General features: G+C 41.2%; 1 protein-coding gene across 1 annotated transcript in view; it reads left to right on the plus strand.

The window, feature by feature from the left end:
* Positions 1-4,324: 4,324 nt before the first annotated feature.
* BLM (BLM RecQ like helicase) overlaps positions 4,325-21,724 on the plus strand; it is a 31,621-nt gene continuing 14,221 nt past the window's right edge. The window contains exons 1-10 of the mRNA XM_044981144.1: positions 4,325-4,439; positions 6,206-6,304; positions 7,164-7,900; positions 10,185-10,383; positions 10,861-10,967; positions 12,153-12,285; positions 15,418-16,205; positions 18,020-18,211; positions 19,098-19,216; positions 20,868-20,981. Coding sequence (XP_044837079.1) covers positions 4,336-4,439; positions 6,206-6,304; positions 7,164-7,900; positions 10,185-10,383; positions 10,861-10,967; positions 12,153-12,285; positions 15,418-16,205; positions 18,020-18,211; positions 19,098-19,216; positions 20,868-20,981 — 2,592 coding nt within the window. The 5' untranslated portion in view covers positions 4,325-4,335. The remainder of the gene's footprint in view (positions 4,440-6,205; positions 6,305-7,163; positions 7,901-10,184; positions 10,384-10,860; positions 10,968-12,152; positions 12,286-15,417; positions 16,206-18,019; positions 18,212-19,097; positions 19,217-20,867; positions 20,982-21,724) is intronic.

A 21,724-nucleotide genomic window follows, 5' to 3' on the forward strand; every position in this document is an offset into this window, starting at 1 on the left:
TCAATAGGAGCAGGACTGAATCCTTCCTCTTTGGACAAATAGATCACCAGTTTTTTGTAGTGCTTTAACTATATCAGTTTCTAAATTGATACAATTAAAATTGGTACAACCCCCCCTCCAGTGTGGATGCAGTTAAACTGGTTTAAAGGTGCTTCAGAATAGCTTATTTCTGTAAATAACCTGAGGAATTAATATTGTTAAAGTGGTACAAAAGCTTTCTGTAGACAAGCCCCAAATCAAGGTCACCACCCCAAAGTATTTACAAAGTAGGACCCCAGTCCTGCAAAATACCCCATGCAGTGGACCCATGTGGAACCCTACTTATGTCACTGTTACTACTCATGTGCATAAAGCTGAGAACAGGTGTAAGACTTTGCAAGATCAGGGTCATAATTTGAATCAATGGACTGACATCTGCTTACAGGAGCTCTGGGTTTAGCCTATAGAATTCGGGTTCAATCTGATATACACATGTGCCAGTGGTATGTTCCGAGAGCAACTAGTCGTGTGTTGCTGCAAAAATGCCCAATAGCTGATTCTACAAAGAACATAGTGATGTGTCCATGAATTTCTGGTCAAAGTCAAACCCAGAATGTCCATTAAAAGGCACTCCTAAGATTATGCAGCATTTTTAAAATAGCAGAGTAAATAATTAAGGTGGCCTGATATGTTCTAAGACCCTGTTTTCAGTTGCTGATAACTTTTCCAAACCTAAGCCATTTGGGCTGAAATTTTCCATGCTTGGAGTCTGCCTCAGGCAAAAGTTTTCTGGAAAATTTCAGCTAAATCAGTTCATCCATTTTTCAGAACAAGATTAGGGAAATAGACATGCCCAGAAATCTTTTCAACAGTTCAGCGGATGATCTCCAGCACTTCCCTCTTTTGGAGGGGAGACGTGACATTTTGCAAGGGGGTTCCACTGGTGTGGAGGATAGCCAAGGCCTCATCCTTATGAAAATCCACCCAAATTTGGCTAAGTTATCAGCCTCTGAAAGTCTGTTTCCACATGCTCAGTAGAGACTTGTTAGAGTTTGGAATTGGCAACTAAATTCTCCACATTCTGTCTGCTCTGAGCATGCTCCAGTCCCTCACAGGATGTATGTTCAGGTCTGGAGCTGTGGGGTGCAGAGAAGGCCACCCAGCAAAACTCTACATGCTGTGTGAGCTGTGGAGCAGACCTCTGGTGACCGCTGTAGTGCAGAGAAAATCTCGGGGCAAACTGGAGAAAGGCAAATATTTAATCAGCAGGCTTGAACTGCTGCCCGCAGCCCCACCAAGGGGACACAGGAAGACAGCCCCTAGAACAGCTGAGAGGCTGCAATAGCAGTCACAGAAGAGTCTTGTGCCAGCTCCAAAACCGGGATTCAGGTTGGGATGTGGACACTTTCTGCCCCTTTCCCCTAGTCTTTGCCCAACTCCCCCCAGGAAAATCATGGTTTGCTGGGTGTTGAAAATTGTGCCATATAGAGTATTAGACATGAACCCCTTTGAAATCCCCTAAAAGCCAGTTCTGAACAGCAACCTTCTGAGTGCTACCACGGGTCTCTGGGAATGAATGCCTCACTGGTACACCAGAAAGAACCCCAATGGCTTTCCTCTCAGTGAAATCTCAGGCGGTTGCCAGAGCCTCGGTGCAGCAATTCGTGATAAATCACGCTTTCAGAAGGAAGCCTTTCAGTGAGTGAAAGGAAACTACCAGCATAATGATGTCCTTTATTCACCACCGCAAACAAAACACTAGTGGTGCAAAGGAGTGCAGCTGTAATATTGTTTTCATAATTGCTTTTGTTTAAAAATTGGATAGCACAATGTTTTTGAACTGCTGCCATGCTAATAGAATGTTCGGTGGTATACAAAGTGCTCTGTCAAGGAAACAAAGGTGATGTGAGAAGCTATAGTGATTAAAACTGGGAGGTTATTTACCAGCTAAGGGGCTTGTTAGTACAGTATTTAGCAAAAGAGTTAATCACAGAAACAACGTGTCAGATGTGGAAAAATATGTAAAGTCTCCAAATTCAGGCTTTCCCTATTACTTGAGTTTATCTGCTTTGAGAATGGAAATATGCCAACGAAGATGGAAAAGATGGTTTTGTAGTTAAATCACAGAAATGAGAGTTGAGAAATCCAGATTTTATCCTTTGGGCTACCACAGACTTCCTGTGTGACCTCAGCAAATTACACAACCTCTCTGGTCTGGTGGCAACAGATGCAGTTGGGTTATGCCAGGGCTGAATTTGAGTTCCAGGCTCTGAGGCAGAGCTGTTAGACTAGGAGAAAGGGAGATTTGCAAATAATTTAATGAATAAACCCAGCAGCTTTGCACTACTGTTATTTCTGAATCTGAATCCTTACATGCCGTCAGCCATTGCTTAGGGCATGGACAGTTTGGGTCATGTTATCAGTTATTTGTGAGTATTCAGGTAGCTGCAGGTTTATTCTTCGAAATAGTTTGTGATTATAAACATGGAAAGATTTAAAATAGTCTCTAGCTGAACATTTCCCAACTATTTTTATGGCTGAGTTGCTTTGTGGGGAGATTCTGAGCCTCTGATGAATAATCAGTTCTGTACATAAATCAAATTTGTCAAACTGTGCATTAGTGTAAAATCTGTATGTCCAGGGAGCCACATGTGCACATGAAAAGGCAGAGCTTGACCCAAGGTATGGAAATTACCTAGTCAGTACAGTACTGAGTAGCTACCTGATGAGAACCCCCCTTTTCAGATAATATCTATACCTGAGTTGTGTATATAATGTACCTGACATTTCCCATTGTACTGGCTATCATGTCTTTGTATTTTGTATAGCAGGCTTCCTGCGTGAAGAGAATTAACAAATTCCAAAAGATTTTGGCTCCTTTTCTGAATTGTCCTTGTTTGTTTGAAATTGCCTAACTGCTCAGGGCTAGAGAGAAACTTCCTCTCTGGCAGGTTATTCCAAGATTGTCCACTAAGAGGTTATTGCACCTTGCTCTGAAGCAGCTTGTGCTGGGCATTGTCAAGAGGCAGGACACTGGACTAGAGGGACCCTGGACCAATCTGGTCTGACAAGCCCTATATCCCTAAACCTACTGTTTAGTTTCCCACACGCCACTCCATCTGTGTCAGATACGAATCACATCCTGTTTGTTCCTCCATTCCTGCACTTGGGCCAGAGATTGAGGGTGTCACAAAAGTGGCTTTATGTTACCTCTGCATGCCCTGTCTTTTGAGTCTGCACAGCTTCTGGTGTACACCAGAGCCGACTCAGAGCTCTCCAAGGCACACACGTCACCATGCACCAGCTTGGGGAGAGCAGGGTGCTCAGTGCCACGCAGGAAACGGGTGCACAGGAGTCGTGCATGGCCGGGATGGTGTCCAACTGGGGGCAGGACAAAGGCTGCAGGTGTGGGGGCTAGTGGATGGAGGTTTCCTGTTAAGCTGAAGGGTGGGGGGCTCGGGATTCTCTGCTCTATCGCAGCCCAGGCTAAGTGACATCCTGATTCCCAGGGCGCTCGTTATCCTCCCCACGGATAACGAGTGAGCAGGGCGCCAGCCTAGGTCACGATCCTGGTTGTAACAGGCCCAGAAGCAGCACCGTGCAATGGGCTCAGCACTGGCCTCTGAGCAGGCCCTGCCGATCGAGGCTGAGCCCCATTCACCCCATGACGCCCCATCATCAAACCGCCCGGCCCCGTTCCAGGGGGGGCATCAGGGTGGGGAATATAGAATAGCCACCAAACAACCCACCCAGAATGATGTGCTCCAGAACCCCCTGCCAGCTGCAGAATGGAGTGATCCTGACCCCCCCGCCAGCTGCAGAATGGGTAATCCTGACCCCCCCGCCAGCTGCAGAATGGACTGATCCTGACCCCCCCGCCAGCTGCAGAATAGACTGATCCTGGCCCCCCCCCGCCAGCTGCAGAATGGACTGATCCTGACCCCCCCCCCGCCAGCTGCAGAATGGACTGATCCTGACCCCCCCATCAGCAGCAGAATGGAGTGATCCTGACCCTGCCTCCCCCCGTCAGCCGCAGAATGGAATGATCCGACCATCCGACAAGTGAGCATTCACCCACGAAAGCTCATGCTGCAAAACGTCTGTTAGTCTATAAGGTGCCACAGGACTCTCTGCTGCTGCTACAGACCCTGACTAACACGGCTCCCCTCTGATACTTGAGTCCCAGTCTTGAAATTAGTTAACCCCCACTACAGAATGGAACGGCCCCAAACTTATGCTCCCCCCGCCCGGGAATGGAATCACCCAGAACGCCCGTCAGGCCTGGACAGACCCCGCACACCCCTAGAGCGGGGCCGGAAATGTTCTGTCGTCACTTCCCCCCGAGTCCTGCAGCCAATGGGGAAGCCGCGCTCCGGAGAGGCGGGTTGGCGCCAAATCCGAAGGGAGCGGGGCGCGCGGGGGCCCAGCAGGGGCCGGCCCGGGCCGCGCGGCTGGGACAGGTGAGGGGCCGGGGGAGGCCCGGCCCGGCCCGTGGGGCCCCTGGAGCCGGGTGCTCCTGGCCCGGGGGCGGGGCGGCCCCACTCCTAAAGCCGCACCCGGGAGCGGCCCCGTCCGGTCTCTGGCGAGCCCCGGTGAGGGCCGGAGCCGCCCGGCCCGGGGGAGGCGCGCGGGCGCCAGGCGCCGCAGGAGGCCCCGCCTCAGAGACGCGGAACGGGGCGGCAAAGCGACGAGCCCGGCCGCTCGCAAGGAAAAGGCCACAACGCTCCTGCCCGATGGCAGCGCGCCCGCCGCGAAGGGTCCCGAGCCCCGAGTCTGACCGGGCGCTGCGGAGCTGGAGCGATCCTCGGGGCGACGCGTGGCAGCGGTTTGCCAGCGCCCGCCCCGCCCGACAGCCCGGACTCGGGGCTCACTGGCCTCTCGCTGCGGACCGGGGCTTGCCCGCCGCTTGCGGGCTGTCGGACGGGGGCCCTCTCCCGTACCTAGCGCCGTTCGCTGTCCTCGCCACACCTCCGAGAGTGCTTGGCGGCAGCCCGGTCCCCAGGCAGCGCAGGGGTTTGCTGCCAGTCCACCTGCATTTCCGGTAACCGCAGGGTTTCCTCCCCCGCTAGCCCCAGCTATGATGCTGCTGCACGCCGTTCTCAGCACCTTCCAGCCCCCCCTGGGCACGCCAGGCCAAACGGTCTGTCATATCTGTTCTGGTGCGAGGACAGTTGCATTCTGGTACCCGCTTGAGTCAGCCGCTACCAGTAATGGTTTAAGCCTGACTGTGTTAAGAGTTTCCGTTTTTTAACCTAGTTAGTTCATGTTCTCAGTTTTAAGTTGCACCATTACTTGAGCCAATTGGTGGTGGTGATATTTCCACATAAGAGGTGCTACAGTAGAAAAGCTGATATGGGCGGGTGGGGGCAGGAGGCATTAAATGGGTCCTTCTGCTTATGCCTTTCCAAGTGAGGTTAAAAATCCACATATCTTTAAATAAAATAAAAAGCCTGGATAACCTAAAGTTTCTCTTACGCCCTATAGTGATTGATACTTTTACAGATAAATGTCCAAACCATTTCAGCTTGGCATAATGGTAACTTTACTTTATTGGTCACTCACTAGTAATGTCTTGAATCAGAAATGTGCTGTGTAATCACTTACATTTACATAGCACCTTTCATTATGAAAGATTCCGTAGCACTTTACAATTTAACAAACTTAAATGTCCTTTTGTTCACCGAGCTCTACTTACTTTGAAATTAGCCTACTGTCTATGTCTCTTATATGGTCTTATTTTGAAAATGATCACTGACAAGAATCCTTTCCAATATTGAGATTAGGCTTAACTGGTCTGTAGTACCCAATTTTAAGAAATTTTAATACTTGTACTTTCACAAAAGGATTTAATTTCTTTCTTTGTTGAATTTAACAATATAGTAAAAATTGCTACTAGTTCTTATTATGCATGCCATCTGATTTTTTTTTGAGAGAGAGAGAGAGCTTTCTCACTCACTTTAACTCTTAACCTTTCCTGTTATGATGATGATGGGATGAATTTTGTGGTTTTATTAGGGAAGCAATGTATATAATCTGTCAAAGATGGTTAGTTCCCTTACTGTCCATATTTACACTTGTAATCATCAATGCCCAGTATATCACTCTTCCACAAAAATAGCGTGCAGGTGGCAAAATTTCAAAAAGCCTTCTTAGTGTGAACCCATAGGAGAGTTTGTGTAGCCAGTGATATTTTTAATGTAATACCTTAAATCATTTTTTTTGATAGCATGGCTGCTCTTCCACAGAACAACCTCCAGAAGCAGCTAGAGCTTCATTCAGCAAAAGGAACTCACAATAAACTAGCTCTTCCAAAACACAAACCAGCGTAAGTATCAGTCTAGCTTGCTGCTCATCATCAGAAGTAACAAAGAAAAGTACCATGGTTGTCAGCATTTGTCAGTTTGGGTTCTGGTCTTTTTTTTTTTTTCTTTACGATTTCTCTGCTGAAAGTTGATGCAGAAAATTAAACAGAGGGCCTGCTTTTGGATTTAAAAAAAAAAAAATCTTCTGCCTCCCCTAAGTAGAATGGATTGTGTGGGCTTCCATAGAGTGGCCAAGATAGGCTTCTTGTTTAATTGGCCTGGAAAAACTACACTCACTATAATCAAACTAAAATATAATTTTCTTACTAACTGCATGGAAGCCAGACCACTACTTCTGGTGACATGCTGCTTTATGCTACTGAGTATCAAAGTATGAAATATGTTTTTATTGATATTGAAGTAAACTTCTTAACACCTGAGTGATGTTCAAAGCAAAAGTCATGCTACTTAAGGCCAAATGGCCTGATTTTCAGAGGTTCTGTGAGCACCCACAACTTCCATTCTAGTCGGAGGGAGCCTTGTGTGCGCAGCACCTTGGAACAATTGGTTAAAATGATTTAAGATACATAATTATGGACGCAAATCATAATCTATGGCATTTAGAGTGCTTTATCCACATAAAATAAATACTATCATCCATTAAAAGCCAGAATGCCCATGTGTGAGACTGAAATATAGAATTCAGAAAAAATACATTCTACACTACCAATAGCTTCTCAGTTATGTTAAATGTACATTTTTTATATTTGGTTTGTGTGAAGTGATTTTTGATGTTAGAAATGTAGATTTATTTCTGTTTTTCCAAAAATAAGTAAATTTTACAATGTTAAAAACTCTGAAAAAATACATTTTATTTTGCAGAGGTTTCACTTTCAAAAAGAAAAGTGCTCCAGGTAATGCTGTATCCATAAACTGCTTCGGTGTAACAAAGAGCTCTGCATTGAAGGAGAAGGACGTTAATACTTCCCAGACTAAATCTGTTGCATCTTTTCCCACATCGAAGGATAAGCAAATAAAAATCAATGACCTCTTTGAGAAGACATCCAAACAGCATGAAATAGAACAACTTCATCCAAACTGGGTATCATTAAATTCTTTTGAATGTTCCCAGCAAGTTTCAAATGATTTACCTCCTAGAAAGGAAGAGAATGTAAGCAAGAAACCAGGTGATTCTGCTTCCCAGAAAGTAGACCACAATTGTTCAGATGATGCCATTATTACTATAGAAGATGACTGGGATGACATAGATGACTTTGATATATCTGGAAAACAAAAGAACTCAAAACCATTGATTTTATCCCCCAAAAATCCAATTGTAAAACCCAGCAAGACTCTTCAAATATCCAATTCCTGTACAGTTAGATTATCTAAGGCATCCAGGACTGTGAACAGTGAGCAACGACTGTCAAAACATTGTCCTTCTGAAAATGATGAAAAATCACTGAATGACAAACAGCCAGCTCTATCAAACAGATCTTTGATTTGTCTTGATGTGTCAGATCCCAATGATTGTAAAAGACTTTTAGGTGAAGATCTTCAAGAGAAGAAGTTGTCTACAGAAACTATTCTGAGTGACAAAAAAGAAGAAACTCATACAGGTAATGCATTCTTTTAATGTATTTTATATGTAATATTTCAAATAAAATTGGCCTAATGGCATAGTAAACTTAGAGGACTATTTTCAGGTCTACACACTAAGGGTCAGATTCTCAGAAGTGCCTAGCCCTCACTACTGTAACTAAAGTCAAATCAGGGAGCTGAAAATCAGGGTTTAAGTGTGTAGCATATGGATTTTGTTGTAGAAAGTTTAGAACATCTGTTTGACAATGGACTTTCACTCCTGGGGAAAAACCAGTAAGCCCTATAATGTACTGTTGGAGAAGGAAGATCTCCTGGAGCAGCATTCAGGAAAAAAAGAGGCACTTGCAGATACTGCAGTGAAATTAGACTACCAGTTTTAGTTCATTCCAAGTGCTTTCAGTTTCCATTTATAGTTCAGTGTAACTATGAGAAATAATTGAGTAATAGAAATTAATCTGTATCACAGTATTCTAATCAATTGTTTTTAAAAAGTGCATGAAATGGGGAGTTTACTATCAGTTAACTTTGAGCTGTTTCCTGCTTAGCTGCTCATTGTTTGCTTTAGCCTCTTTGTGTTTAATGTTTCTTGATTGTTACATAGGGTAGATTCTTATCCTTCATTTTCCTTATGGAAAGGAATATGTACTTTATCCTTAGACTGTCATATTTTGATGGCATAGTGAATAACGGGACACCACCTCAGCAGTCAGGATGTGATTTCTCACATTTCTGAAGAATCCATATTTTGCTAAAGATACCTCATTTAATTCTCACAATAAGGAGGGCAAGAAATTACAGTAGATATTAGGTCTTGTCTAAACACACATTGTGCTGCTTTAAAATGGTACACCTCCCCCCTCGCTTGCTGCCCCCTCCCCCTCGGAAGCATGGATGCAGTTATAGCAGGATAAAGATGCTTTATACTGGTATAACTATTCTCATACAAGAAGGGAAATAGGCTTTACCAGTATATGGTATCTTTATACCAGTATAACTGTGTCTACACTAAGGGTTGTATTGGTATGACTCTCTCATTAAAAAAAATTGCACAACTAACAAGGAATAGTTATTTCAGTGGAAAAACAGTGTATGATTGGGCCTTAGAGCAGAAACATCTTCCTTATACCAGAGGTTCCCACACTTTTTTTTTTTTGCTGAGCCCCCGTTTAGAGATTCTTGTCCCATGCGCGCACACCTTTTTTTCTAAGGGGAGAGGGGTGCCCGGCACCTGCTGGAGGAGTGACGGGGGGAGAAACTCACCATATGGCAGTTGAGGAAGCTTTCTGCTCCCTGCAGTGGTCATTTGGTCTCTGCTGCCTGGATCCAGTTCCTTGCCTGTCAAGAGGGGAGCAGACAGCTGCAATCCTTGAGTATTGGCCCCCTGCCGAACAGAGTTCCCTGCTGAAACCTGCCCTTGAGCACAGCTCCATCAGCTTTCCCTGCACAGGCTCTTTCCAGCAGAGGACAGGGCTCTGTGCCCTGGAACTGTGCTGAAGGGTTGGGGTCAGTAGGGGGCTCTGACTGGCAGGGAAGGGTCAGTAGTTTAGCTTTCCACTCCCTGCTCGCATTGTCCCTGGTGCTACCCCAGTACAGGAAGGTAACTGTCCATTGGTGGCTGCTGCAGCTGTGACAGTGGAGCACCAAGAAGGACAGGGAGCCTGGTCCTGGCAGCTGAGACCACCTGTATAGAGCCCTGCCCACTTCCATTCTGTACAGAGTCCCCTGCTGACCCCAGCCCTCCAGTGCACCCCTGTCAGGTCTTTGTACCCCTTGATAATCTCTCTGTGTGCCCCACAGTTTGGGAACTTCTGCCTTACACTACAAGTGAGGGAAGAATACATAAACTAAAACTCTGTAATAACTAATCCATATTGTGGAGATGGCCTCTGTTTATAAGGTTAGTTTTTTAATTCAGCTATAGAAGCTGTAACTAATCAGTAATGCTTTGAAGTTTCAGCTCTTGAGAAGACACTTGTAGTATAATAAGAAAAATCTGCAAGATGTATTTTGTAGTTGTGTTTGAAGAAACGCCATTTTCGTCTTTTGAAATGCCCCAGTTTTCTAAGCCACCTACTTAAAATTATTTTGGAGGGATTTGCTTTTTATGTAAAATAACATTGTTGTGGGAATAGAGTCCATATAATCATTTATTAAATTTGAGAAATAATAAACTCCATCTGAAATATATAGAATCCTAGGTAGTAAAGCTTCATTGTTTTTTTTTTTCAGTTGCGTCTTTTTGGTTATTTCCAAAATGAAGAAAAGATTATAATCCTGCCCAATATCTCTCTTCTGTTTCAGCTCTCAGTAAAAAACAGTATAATGGCAAACAAAAGATAAATGAGGGTGAGAAGAATAGCCATTCGCCAAAGGAACTGGCTATAGGATGGGATGAGACTCCTGATTACAATGGAATTGAGGAGGATGATTACCTGGATTTCATTCCACCTTCTCCAGAGGAAGAAGTGCTTTCTTCCTCATCTTCTATAAAAAACATTAGGTAAAACAAAATTCACTACAGCAAATGTTTATCACCAGGATGGTTTAAACAGGTTAAAAAAGGACGCTAGTCCTAAAATCTCCACTTGTTAAAATGTTACTGGTTGAATTGTCTGGGTGAATGAATAGACCTGAGACCTTATTTCTTGAATGAATGGCAGTATAGCAATTGGCAGCAATGAATGTCATGAAACGCAGTTTTCTGCTATGCTCAGAGTGGTGTTAGCTTCACAGGAAGCACCATTTCCATCCTAGCCAAGCCAGTATCAGGGGCCTAATTTAGTTGTGAATTGCATGGGTGGAAGATGGACTTACTCAATTATTTACTTGTTGTTCACTTGTTCTTGAGAGAGTTGAGTAGTTTTGTATAATATACATAATGCTTAAAACTGTTATGCTAAGCAAGCAAATTAATTTCTCCTGTAATGAAAATAATTTGATTTATTGATGTTTTACTGACTTTTTGTTTTAATATTAGTAATATTTTCAAAGAACCTGCTGTAGATGGAAAACTAATGGTTGATAACAGTCTGTCAAAACCTGGAAAAATCATCACAAAGCAGCCTACCAGTATAGAGCATACAGGTATAAGAAACACTTCAGCTGAAACATCTATGCATTAAATGTCTCTTGAACAGTGTGCAACTCCTTTTGTTCTCATGTTCTTCATCTACTGTGCTACAGAGTGAGCATTTGCTAGTGGTTAAATACAGGACTGAGAGGCAGGGGATGTGGAGTTCTGTTTCTGACTCTGCCATTTACTTGCTATATAATCTTGGGCACGTCACTTAACCTCAAAAGAGTCCAGTGATTCTGGTTATCAGTTCCTGGGTGCCTTGCCAGGGATATCTTGGGCCTGATTTTCTAAAGTGATGAGCACCCACAAAGTATCAAACTGAGTTTCCAAAGTGACTGCTCTAGAAAATTTTTCCTCTTAATTTTTAATGCTTGTTTCTCCTCTTTTTAAACTAGTATCATCTCCATAATTTTATAAGGAGTGTTGAGCTAAATTAACATTTGTCAAGAATTTTGCAATTCTTGGATTGAAGGTAAGGTTTTACCATTAATGCAACATTGAGGCTGCAAATTTAAACAGATGGTCCAGGCATATAACAAGTTGTGGCTCAGAGTAATATAAACTCTCCCAGATTTTATACATTTCATATGTGAAGTTATAAATTCAACATTACTAACAACGTATGTGCAATGTGGGTTAGTTAACGGTACTGTTCTGGAAGCCAGACTCTGGGAGACAGAGCTTGATCATATTTTTTTCTTGTGCACCATCAACAAAACTGTTTGCCAACTTTCAACTTAAGGACCAAATTGTGCCCTGGGTTCCACCTGTGCAACTGCATTAAAAACCAATTCCACAAGTATGACTGAGGATGGAATTTGTCTTTCAGAATCTTAAATCTAGTGGCAATTTAAACATAGTGTCAGGACCCAAGATCAGTATGCAGAGCTGGCAAATTTGATCTGGAAGTCGATGAGACAATAAACATAGACTCTTACAATGATTTTTGGTCACTTTCCAGAGTAGAACTGCAATTAAATGTTTTGTTAAGGTAGATTTTTTGCATGTAGTTTGTCCACGAGAACACTACGTGATACACAAAACACGTCAAGTTTATAAGTTTTGTAATAAACTTTGTACGTAGTCAAGCCTAGCTATGACAATATACAGTTGTACAAATGCCTGTCATTTGGGGCAAATATTGACATCACATAATTAAAACTTTATTAACTATATACTGTATTACTTTGCAGATGAATTCTTAAGTTTGGAACAGCATCTCTTCAGTTTGATGGAGGACATCTGTAAACTAGTGGATTCTATCCCAATACATGAACTTAAGTCTTTGTCTTGTGGGAATGACCTTCTTCAACAGAGAAATCTCAGGTGTGTTTTCATTAGGAGTCTTTAATACTATTACATTTTTGTGTGTATCAGCATCTTGACTGTATATGTGTCTATCAGACTGGTAAGGTGGCAGCTAATATTTTTAAACAACTTAATATTCCTGAGTAGATGAAATGATCTTTTTAATAGTGTAGAAGTGTTAACTTTTTTCGGATAGAAAAATCAGGGGTCTGTAAGAACAGAAACTATCAGACTGGATCAAACTTGAGATCCAGCTAGTCTATTATCCTTTTTCTGACAGTGCCCAGTACCAGACACTTCAGAGGAAGAACCCTGTGGTAGGCAGAAATGGGATAATCTGCCTTCTGCATTAGTCTCACCCTGGTTTCTAATAGTTAGAGATTGGCTTAAATCCTGAAGCATGAGGTTTAATATTCCTGCCAAAAGTTTTGTTAGGATTAACAGTTATGACTCTGAATATACCGTACTAGTCTTTCCTATAATTGTCTAATCCCGTTTTTAATCTTGTTGCAGCAATGGTTCTATAGTCTAATTATGCATTGTGTGAAAAGTATTCGTTTTATTGGTTTGAAGTTCCCAATTTCTTTTCTTGTGTTATGAGACAGGAGAATACAAGCTCCCAATCTACCTTTTCTATACCATTCATTATTTTATATACTTTTATTACATCCCTTCTTATTCTCCTTTCTAAAGTAAACAGTCCAAATCTTTTAAATATATTTAAATAATAGGAGATATACCAATCTCCTAGAACTGGAAGGGACCTTGAAAGGTCATTGAGTCCAGCCCCCTGCCTTCACTAGCAGGACCAAGTACTGATTGTGGCCCCCTCAAGGATTGAACTCACAACCCTGGGTTTAGCAGGCTCAAACCACTGAGCTATCTCTCCCCCTAAGAAATAGATAGGGAAAATAAAATAGCTCAAGCATATTATTTTCATTTTCTTCAAATAGAGGCCCATAGTGCTAAATTATTAAAACCATTTCCCCCTCCAACTGTGTTCGAGGATTATCAGTTTTATGGCATTACTTCAGTGGCATGCTGATAGCAAAACCAAGGATTTACATCTTTTTCCTAGGACATTTGATTATTTTACTTTTTAATTGAAAGTAAGCTTTTTCTTTTTATTTATCATTTTTTAGTAATTGATATTCATAACAAAAGACAGTTTATAATTTTTAAATTTATCCACAGTTTTTCTTCCATAAAAAGTTTTTTTCCTTTTTCCTAAGATATCTGATAACTACTCAGATCTCAATACTATCTCTTTAATCTCAGGATCTCCAGGGCACAGGTGTAGCAAACGCTTATGCACATTTAACTTTAAGCATATTTGTAGTTCCTTCACTTCACGGGGGTTGAACAAGTCAAATTAAACATATATTTGCAGGATTGGGGCCAAAATTAGTCAGATAACTCAATCTGGTAAAGGTTCTGTTGAGTCAGTGTCAGAATGATTAGGCGTATTCACAGAACTGTTTTCTATTTTGAGAATCAAGAAAAGCTGTCTACATAATTTACAGTAAGGAAAAAAAAATACAAATGGAATGCTTTGGGTCTTTAACTTAATACTGTCAGGAAACAAAACAGAAGCAGAAAAAACAAGATAGTAACAAATTCTGTCTTAAGCAGGAATACGTTTTTACATCTGGAAAAAGTGATTTCTAAAAATCCAGAGATTATATAATTTGTTATACCTAAGTACCAGTTCCCCCCAATGGTACTGTTACATTTGCTCTTACCTGGTTTGGATTTAGGAATGCCTGTCTCTGTTCAGCCATTGTTACAAATTTCAAACCCAATAGTCTAATTCACAAGATACTTGACAGATTTTTAGTTTTTTACCCTCTGCCAAGCGGCGTAGAATTGCAGAGTAACCTAAAAGTGGGAGAGGTTGTGCAAATAAGAACTTGTTTTCATTTCATCCTCTCTGACCAATAGTCCTGACTGTCTAGGAATCTAAGGGGTGGTTCTTGAAGCCAGCCATTGCACTCTCTTCTTTTTGTACAGTTGGTTTTGCAAATCAGGAAACATTCCATAGAGCAAAATATGGACATGGAAGCCTCCTATTAGGCCCTTTAACAAAACAAAGCTGCACTTAAAGCTTCTTCAAAGCTACTTCACTTGTCTGGACCGGTTTTTTGGTTTTGTCCTTGGCTGTTGGAGAATAGGAAATTTCCTAGCTTGATGTTTGCAGTGAAAAGGTTCCCAAAATTTTTTGGTAAGCTCCACTTCAGAGATTCATGTCCCATGCACATACCTCCTCTGTTCAATGGGGTTATGGGGGAGGAGTACCCTGTAACCATGGGGGACAGGTGGAGTGCTGAAAGGTTGGAGTCAGGAGGGGGCTTCTGTTCCTTGCAGCAGTCAGGCAGTCTTGGCTGTGGGTCCCAGCTCCCTGCCTGTATCATTCCTCACCTGTGCAGGGGAGGTGAACGGGGCAGCACTGAAGGGCCACGGGGTCGGGGGCGGGGGGGTAGGGAGGAATGGAGAGATGCGCCATGTGAGTACTGGCTCCCTGCTGGATGGAGAATCGTTCTGACTCCAGCTCTTGTTTTCGACCTTGTCTGCTTTTCCTGCACAGGATCTGTCTGGCAGGCTGAGTGGATGGTGCTCTGTACTCTGGAGCTGCACTGAAGGGTCAGGAGGGGGCTTTGTCTGGTGGGGGGTCAGTACCCCTGGGGTGCAGCCTTCTGTTCCCTGCTTGCAGAGTCTCTACCAACCTCCCCAGCAGAAAAGCATAACTGCTTGTTGGTGGCTGCTAATGCTGTAGCAATGGGGGAGCGAGATGGGCAGGGAGCCTGGTCCTGGCAGCCGCAACCCCCTGCACAGAACCCTGTCTGCTTCCTCTGCCAGACAGAGCCCCTTCCTGACTCCATCCTTTCAACACGGGCACCATCAGGTCTTCATGCCTTCTTGATAACCTTATAGCTCTCTCACAGGGGTCAGAGATAGTTTGGGAACCTCTGCTTCACAATTTTTAAACACCAGAATTCTGGCACTGCTGTTTTAAACTAACTCAGTTGATTTGTATATTTTAACGAAGCCTTATTTTTTCCTGTGGTGGCAGAAGACAAAGGACAATATTTATGCGTGTTGTAGAATTTGTCGTCTTACTACTCTTGTGTTTTGTTTTGTTTTTCTTTTCAGGAGAGAACTGTTAGCTAACCATATTGATTCAAATGTAAACAAAAGTGATTTAGGTTTGGTCTTTGCCTCAAACTGGAAATCCCATCCTGGGCATGTTACCTCTATGGATGACAGCATTCCTGTTCAGTCAGGTCAAAAGTATAGCTTAAACTCTGAAGGAAACTCATTCAAATTTACAAAAGTTCCCTCTAAACTTTCTGTTGCCGTTGAATGTCAAGGAAACCTTAACATGAGCACCTTCTCTACTACAAAACTTCAAACTCTAGATACCTCTGGTGCATCTGATTTTTCACAGTGCGCTGCCCTGGACACCAACATCACAAAAAATGCAGGACTTTCTTTTTCCAAGATGGATGTCAAAGAGAGACCATCACTTAGTTTTCACTCTGAGATATCCTCTTTCAACAGTAGCTTGTGTGAAAAACCAAGAATGGAAAAGGATGGAAGCTGCCTCTTTTCAGAGATGCCTGTAACAAGCACTACTTTGAACGTTGAAAATAAAAGTTCTTCTAGTCTTAATAACGTAGGAGGAGATGACAGTTTAGGAGCAAGGGACATAGACTTTGATCTTGATAATTTTGTTCTTGATGATGATTTTGATGAGAGGTGGGATAACCCACGCTGTGTTTCAGCAGATGAAAAGACATCTACACCACTATACCAACCTATCAGGGAAGGTCAGCCTGCTAAATCATTATTGAAGTCATTTTCGACAGTCAAGGAAACTAGCCCTATATGTAATCCTGTTTTAAAACCAAACATCTTGCTGTCAGCCAAGAGCTGCTCAGGTAAATTATACTAATTCTGATTAATTTATCATAGCAAAAATTACATGCTAAGAAAGTATTGTGAAGGGTGAATTTAAGTAATTAACTATAGACTGTAAGTATATTTTGTTGTGGAAATTTTTACTGGTGTATTACTAATTGCAAAGTCACAATTTCTAGGTAATATGCTCTTTCGTCTAATCAAATCACACTTCTCAGCAACGTGTATTTGCTGGGCATGTTTCTGACTTTTACCAGCTTCAGCTTTGCAAAAGTTGAAACAAATGTATTTATTATAGTAACAATCCTGCAAGCATTAGAACTAAGGAGGTGACTTGGAATTAACGTTGTTATATTGTGCAAGAGAGCATATTTGCATATACATAACTTCTTAAAACAAATCTAATCCTTCTGGTAGGATATAGGTCAGAACCTTTGTCCCTATGTTCTTGCAGGTGCAATAATGACTTTCAGCCTCTTTTTGCCTCCTGAATTCTGACCCTAGTCCGCAGCGTAATTTAGAGCAGCTTCTAAGTTATGCTAAATTGCACAAGCCTGTAGGTAATGGGCCCCTTCCAGACTGTTATACCAACTGGCGCTCAGCATGTTCTGGCCACACCTTCTCCTGAGGCACCATGCTTAAAGATGCGGGGTGTAGTGGAGCCATTCTGTCGGCTCTATGCCACCTGGCAAGCCCCGGTATGTAGTGACCGCTCCTCAAGGACTGCTGCCATTCTTTTACAGCTCCTTTGTGCTACACGAACACTGAGGGCTGGAGTGTACTGCAGAAGTTTACTCACTGGTTTTTATGTGAAAGAATTTAAACTAAACAAGTTTTTGTCCGTGTTCTACAAACTCATCCAAATTATTGGACCATTCTCATGGGAGAATAATTTTAAAACATAACCAACCTTGACCAGGTTTATCTAAAAAGAGGACTTAATTGTTGCCTAATCTGGCTTTTTGCATCCTTCTGTGTTGTCATATCTACTTACTAAATTCTGTTCTGCTGATTTTTAAAACAGCCCTTTTAAAAATGAACACCACAAATGTTTGCAATTTGAAGAAAGCTGTCTAACAGAGTAAGGTTATGCATTTTCTATAATGGGCCACTGGTATAGTACTTTTCATCCATTGAAATCCAAACAGTACACAAATGTGAATGCAAGTGCTACAGAGTTCAAAATCTACTCTCTTGACTATCTTGAGTCTATATGCATGCATTTTTCTTTAGATAATTCATGTTTTTGCAGTGATGAACAGTTAAGTGGTGATTTAGCCATCTGTGTTGCACTTAAAGCAAAACAGTTTTTGTTTTATATTGTGGAACTTGAAGTCAACCTTGAAATGAACTGAACTTTTGGGTCACTAGGTTACACAGTCCTTGTTTGACAGGAGAATCTTGATTTATATATTAGCCACTTTTGAAATGATCTGTATTGTTTTATACATGCAAACAGAAGCATAATGAGAATTTGCTAAATTGTGCATGACTTAGAATCTTCCCTAACTTACACACACATCCCCATTTAAGTAAAATGTCTTAATTTGTGCTGCTTTAGCAGCTGCAAAAAGAATTAAAGGTGTCTCTCCTCCCCCTTCCCCCAATTTGGGGCTACAGTTTTTCCATAACTAACACATCACAATTGTTTTGTATGTGGTCATAAAATGTCTAAAAGCAAACTCTACTTCTGCTGCTTTGCTCTGAGAATCACCGGGATCCTCTGCAGGGTTTGGTTCTGTGTGGAGTGTAATAGTAAGATTTATTTGTATCTGACTATTTTATTGGTAACCAATTACAATGCTAATTTTAATAGGCTTTCCTTTTCTGCTAGACCCACTGCTGAAAAAATCATCATCCAAAAATCCAGCACTAGCACGCTTCAGAGGCTTTTCATTTTCCCATTCTGACGACATGATGAAGATATTTCACAAAAAATTTGGTCTGCACCATTTTCGAACAAATCAGCTGGAGGCCATAAATGCTTCTCTGCTGGGTGAAGATTGTTTTATCTTAATGCCCACTGGTACGTATCTGTGTACATCAGTCAACTGGAAACTCAGTGGTGTATGAGATCTTACAGAAACTTCTGATAAGTAGATCAGAAGCGATAGAGATTAACACAGATTCAGTTCCTATAGGAAGACTTAGGTAAGCATAATAAATTCCCTACATTTGGGGAAGTGATAACACATTACCATGCTACCAGAATCTGTTGGCTGTAGGATTCATATCATCTCGCTAATCCTGGAATTTATTTAGCCTTTGTCTTTAGTATTTAAAGGGAAGGTGACTAAAGCTCTGATTTCTGTAATATTCCACATGGTAACTCTGCTAATGAGATTGTAGGTTATAGAATATCTGACAGTAGTTGCATTTAAAGACTTCAGAACAGTTGAGATATGTCAACATAATTTTTAAATTACCTAGTGATATAACTTGCATCCCCGCTGGTAATAAGTTTTAAGAGGACAAGGACTTTGCAGTGAAATGAGACTTGAACACTGAACTCTAGAACATGGCATTTTTATAAGAGTATTACAGAAGACATCAGGTTAAAATTATATTTAATAAAATAAAAATCCTTACGTAAAATACAAATTTCTTTTATTCTTAAATCTGAGGAGTTTAATTTTCACTATTTAGGCTTTGTTTACTTCTGCATTTCTCTTCACTTCAACAATAAAAATGGCTTCATTATCTGGTTCACATACGCTAATGCAATACTGTAGAGAATAGTTTGTTAAAAGCAAACTTTTAATTCAAATAAATCCATAATTTAAACTCTTCTGTGGGCCTTCAATTTTGTAGAAATGTAATTTGACCACCTACATTTCGAGATGAACTTAACAAATTTGATTCCATCTTTTCCATCGTAAATAACCATATATTTTGTTTTGCATATTATATAGGCGGTGGTAAAAGTCTGTGCTACCAGCTACCAGCCTGTTTATCCTCTGGGGTCACTATTGTAATTTCTCCACTGAGGTCATTGATATTAGATCAAGTTGAGAAGCTAATGACGTTGGATGTAAGTTCAAACAATTTCTTTGCACTTAAGAAATGGGATAAAGATCTGAATTGTTCCTTATGAATTTTATTCTCTTTTTATTTGATTTTTGTATATGAAAGAGTTGCATATTTGAACAGAAAACAAGTAAGCATACATACATTGTACAAATACCTAGGAAAGGGAAAACAAGAGTCACATCAGCTAACTGTAAATCAGACTAATTAGAAGTAAACAGCAATTTATCATTGACTCTGTGAATGCACACAAGCAATAATTGCTAGGGCTAAACTTTCAAACATAATGCCTAAATATAGGCTCCAAAGGCCATGTTTAGACACACAAAAAGGCAACCGGATATTTTCTGAGAAGCTAAGCACCCGCAGTGCTGTTTACTTCAGTGACAGCTGTGGCAGCTCAGCATCTCTGGAAAAATGGCACACATGGAGGGAAGACACTTAGAGAAAGCATAATCATGGCAGTAAATTGCAAAGGATAGTTGAGGACTTAACTAGGAATGGCTTTTTTATTGGTTATGTTGGTGGACATTTTGAGCAACTGTAACTGGGGGGTTTTTTGTTTTGTTTTTGTTTTAGAAAAGTGACTAGTTTTTGTTTTGAGGAATAGATAATAAATTTTAAGGGTAAAATCCTGAGAGCAGCTGAGGTGGGGGTGAGGTACAAACAGGAGCATGCTACAATTTCCCAATCCTAAGACCTTAAACTGCTCTTTTTCCTCTGGCTGGCTATGATCCCCACGTGCCATCCAGGGAATGCTGGAGCAGAGTGTGCTTTGTCCATGCTCTCTCACCACACCTCCTCGCTGCCAACAAACACATCTATGCTGAGGGCTGCAAGGGTGGTGATGTAAGAGGCAGCTATACTTACTCTGTGACTGCTGGGGACTTGCCTACACTGGGGGAATTCCCAACTGGGGAGCTCCAGCTGTCTTTTTCCACCACCTGAGCAGAGCTGAGGGCCAGGATTTGGCCCTATATGTTGATTTATATTACACTTTCAAAGTAAGTTTGTGTGTCTCTTTCATAGCAGAGTCTAATTCATCTGTTACAATTTACTGTTTATACTGAAGTTAATTGTTAGGGTATAAATTACTTACTTCCTTGGAATATGGGTCATCTGTTTTGACAACCCATTATTATATGTTTGTGGGTACTAGGGAAGATATTAATTGTATTTAAAAATACTTCGTGCCTTCTAAGAACATCTCTGTAGTGTTTCTCATGTAAGATCTCAAATCACTTTACAAATATTACATAAGCTTCATGACATGCTCATAAAGTAAGCAAGTATCGTTACAGCTATTTTATTGATGGGAATCCTGGAGCACAGAGGAGGTAGGTGACTCCCAGAGTCTCACAGTGCTTCATTGATAGAGTTTGGAGCAGAACAAAGGAGTTCTGATTCCCCGTCTTTTGCCTGATTGCTAGAGAGCGCTGTGATGCCTTTTAATATGACAAGGTTTTTGTATCTTGGATGTATTTAGAATTTTCAATATTTTTTCAAATTCTGTATTCAGTGACAAAATGTGTGAATACTGACCAGGTGTGCTTTTAATTTATAAGTAGGTTAAACACTACATTAAGAAGAAATTTCTGAAGTTAAACAGATGTTAGATGAAATCTAAATATCTTTTTTTCTTCTATACCACATAGATTTCTGCTACTTATCTGACTGGTGATAGGACTGATACTGAGGCATCAAAAATCTATATACAGCTGTCAAAAAAAGATCCCCAAATAAAACTTCTCTATGTTACTCCAGAGAAGGTTTGTATTTATCTTAAAAGCAAAAAATGTTATCAAGACAACAAAACAAAGATTTTTACTAGTAAAAATGTTTTCTAAGAATGATATTTAATATAGCAAATTAAAAAAAAAATGCAACAAACATCTATCAGGAAACAACAACAAAAATTCTTACAAAGGGATAATCTACTAACATCTTTAGATAATTCTGTGAGATGCTGCCTGTTTGTAACTAATATGAACCAAAGAACAGCCCAAACAGAGCACAACCAAGTAAGTGGTGAAATCTTGAAATGAAAGACGGCCATGTTAATAATCTTTTCTAGAATGTATGCCGGTCTGTCTTCCCAGCTGGTTGGTATGGTGTAACCTGTTGTTAGTATAATGGATCTAGTATAATGCATTCTCATTTTCAGGCTAAATTCATATGGCTATTTTGAGAGAGATTACAGGGGCAAAACAATAATTGTTTTTCACCCAATCAAAGTAATTGGTTGCAGATCAATATCAAAGGAACTATTTTGCTGCATTAATTTCCTACTGTAGAAATTGTCCATATGAAATACTGTCTCTTTTTGAATATTCCTTGAAAGCCTTCGGGGGGGGGGGGGGCTGTTTAATGGTGGAGAGCTCATGCTAATGAGTCTTTCCTCCCCCCAAGTAAATTTTTCATCTGATTTGGTCAGAAATAGGTTCTTAAATGGCCAGGCACAGAAACCTGTGGGATTCCCTAATGCTGCTTGTCAAAAAGGAATTTTGGCTGG

This window comes from Mauremys mutica, chromosome 11, assembly GCF_020497125.1.
Source record: "Mauremys mutica isolate MM-2020 ecotype Southern chromosome 11, ASM2049712v1, whole genome shotgun sequence".
Taxonomy (NCBI): Eukaryota; Metazoa; Chordata; order Testudines; family Geoemydidae; genus Mauremys; species Mauremys mutica.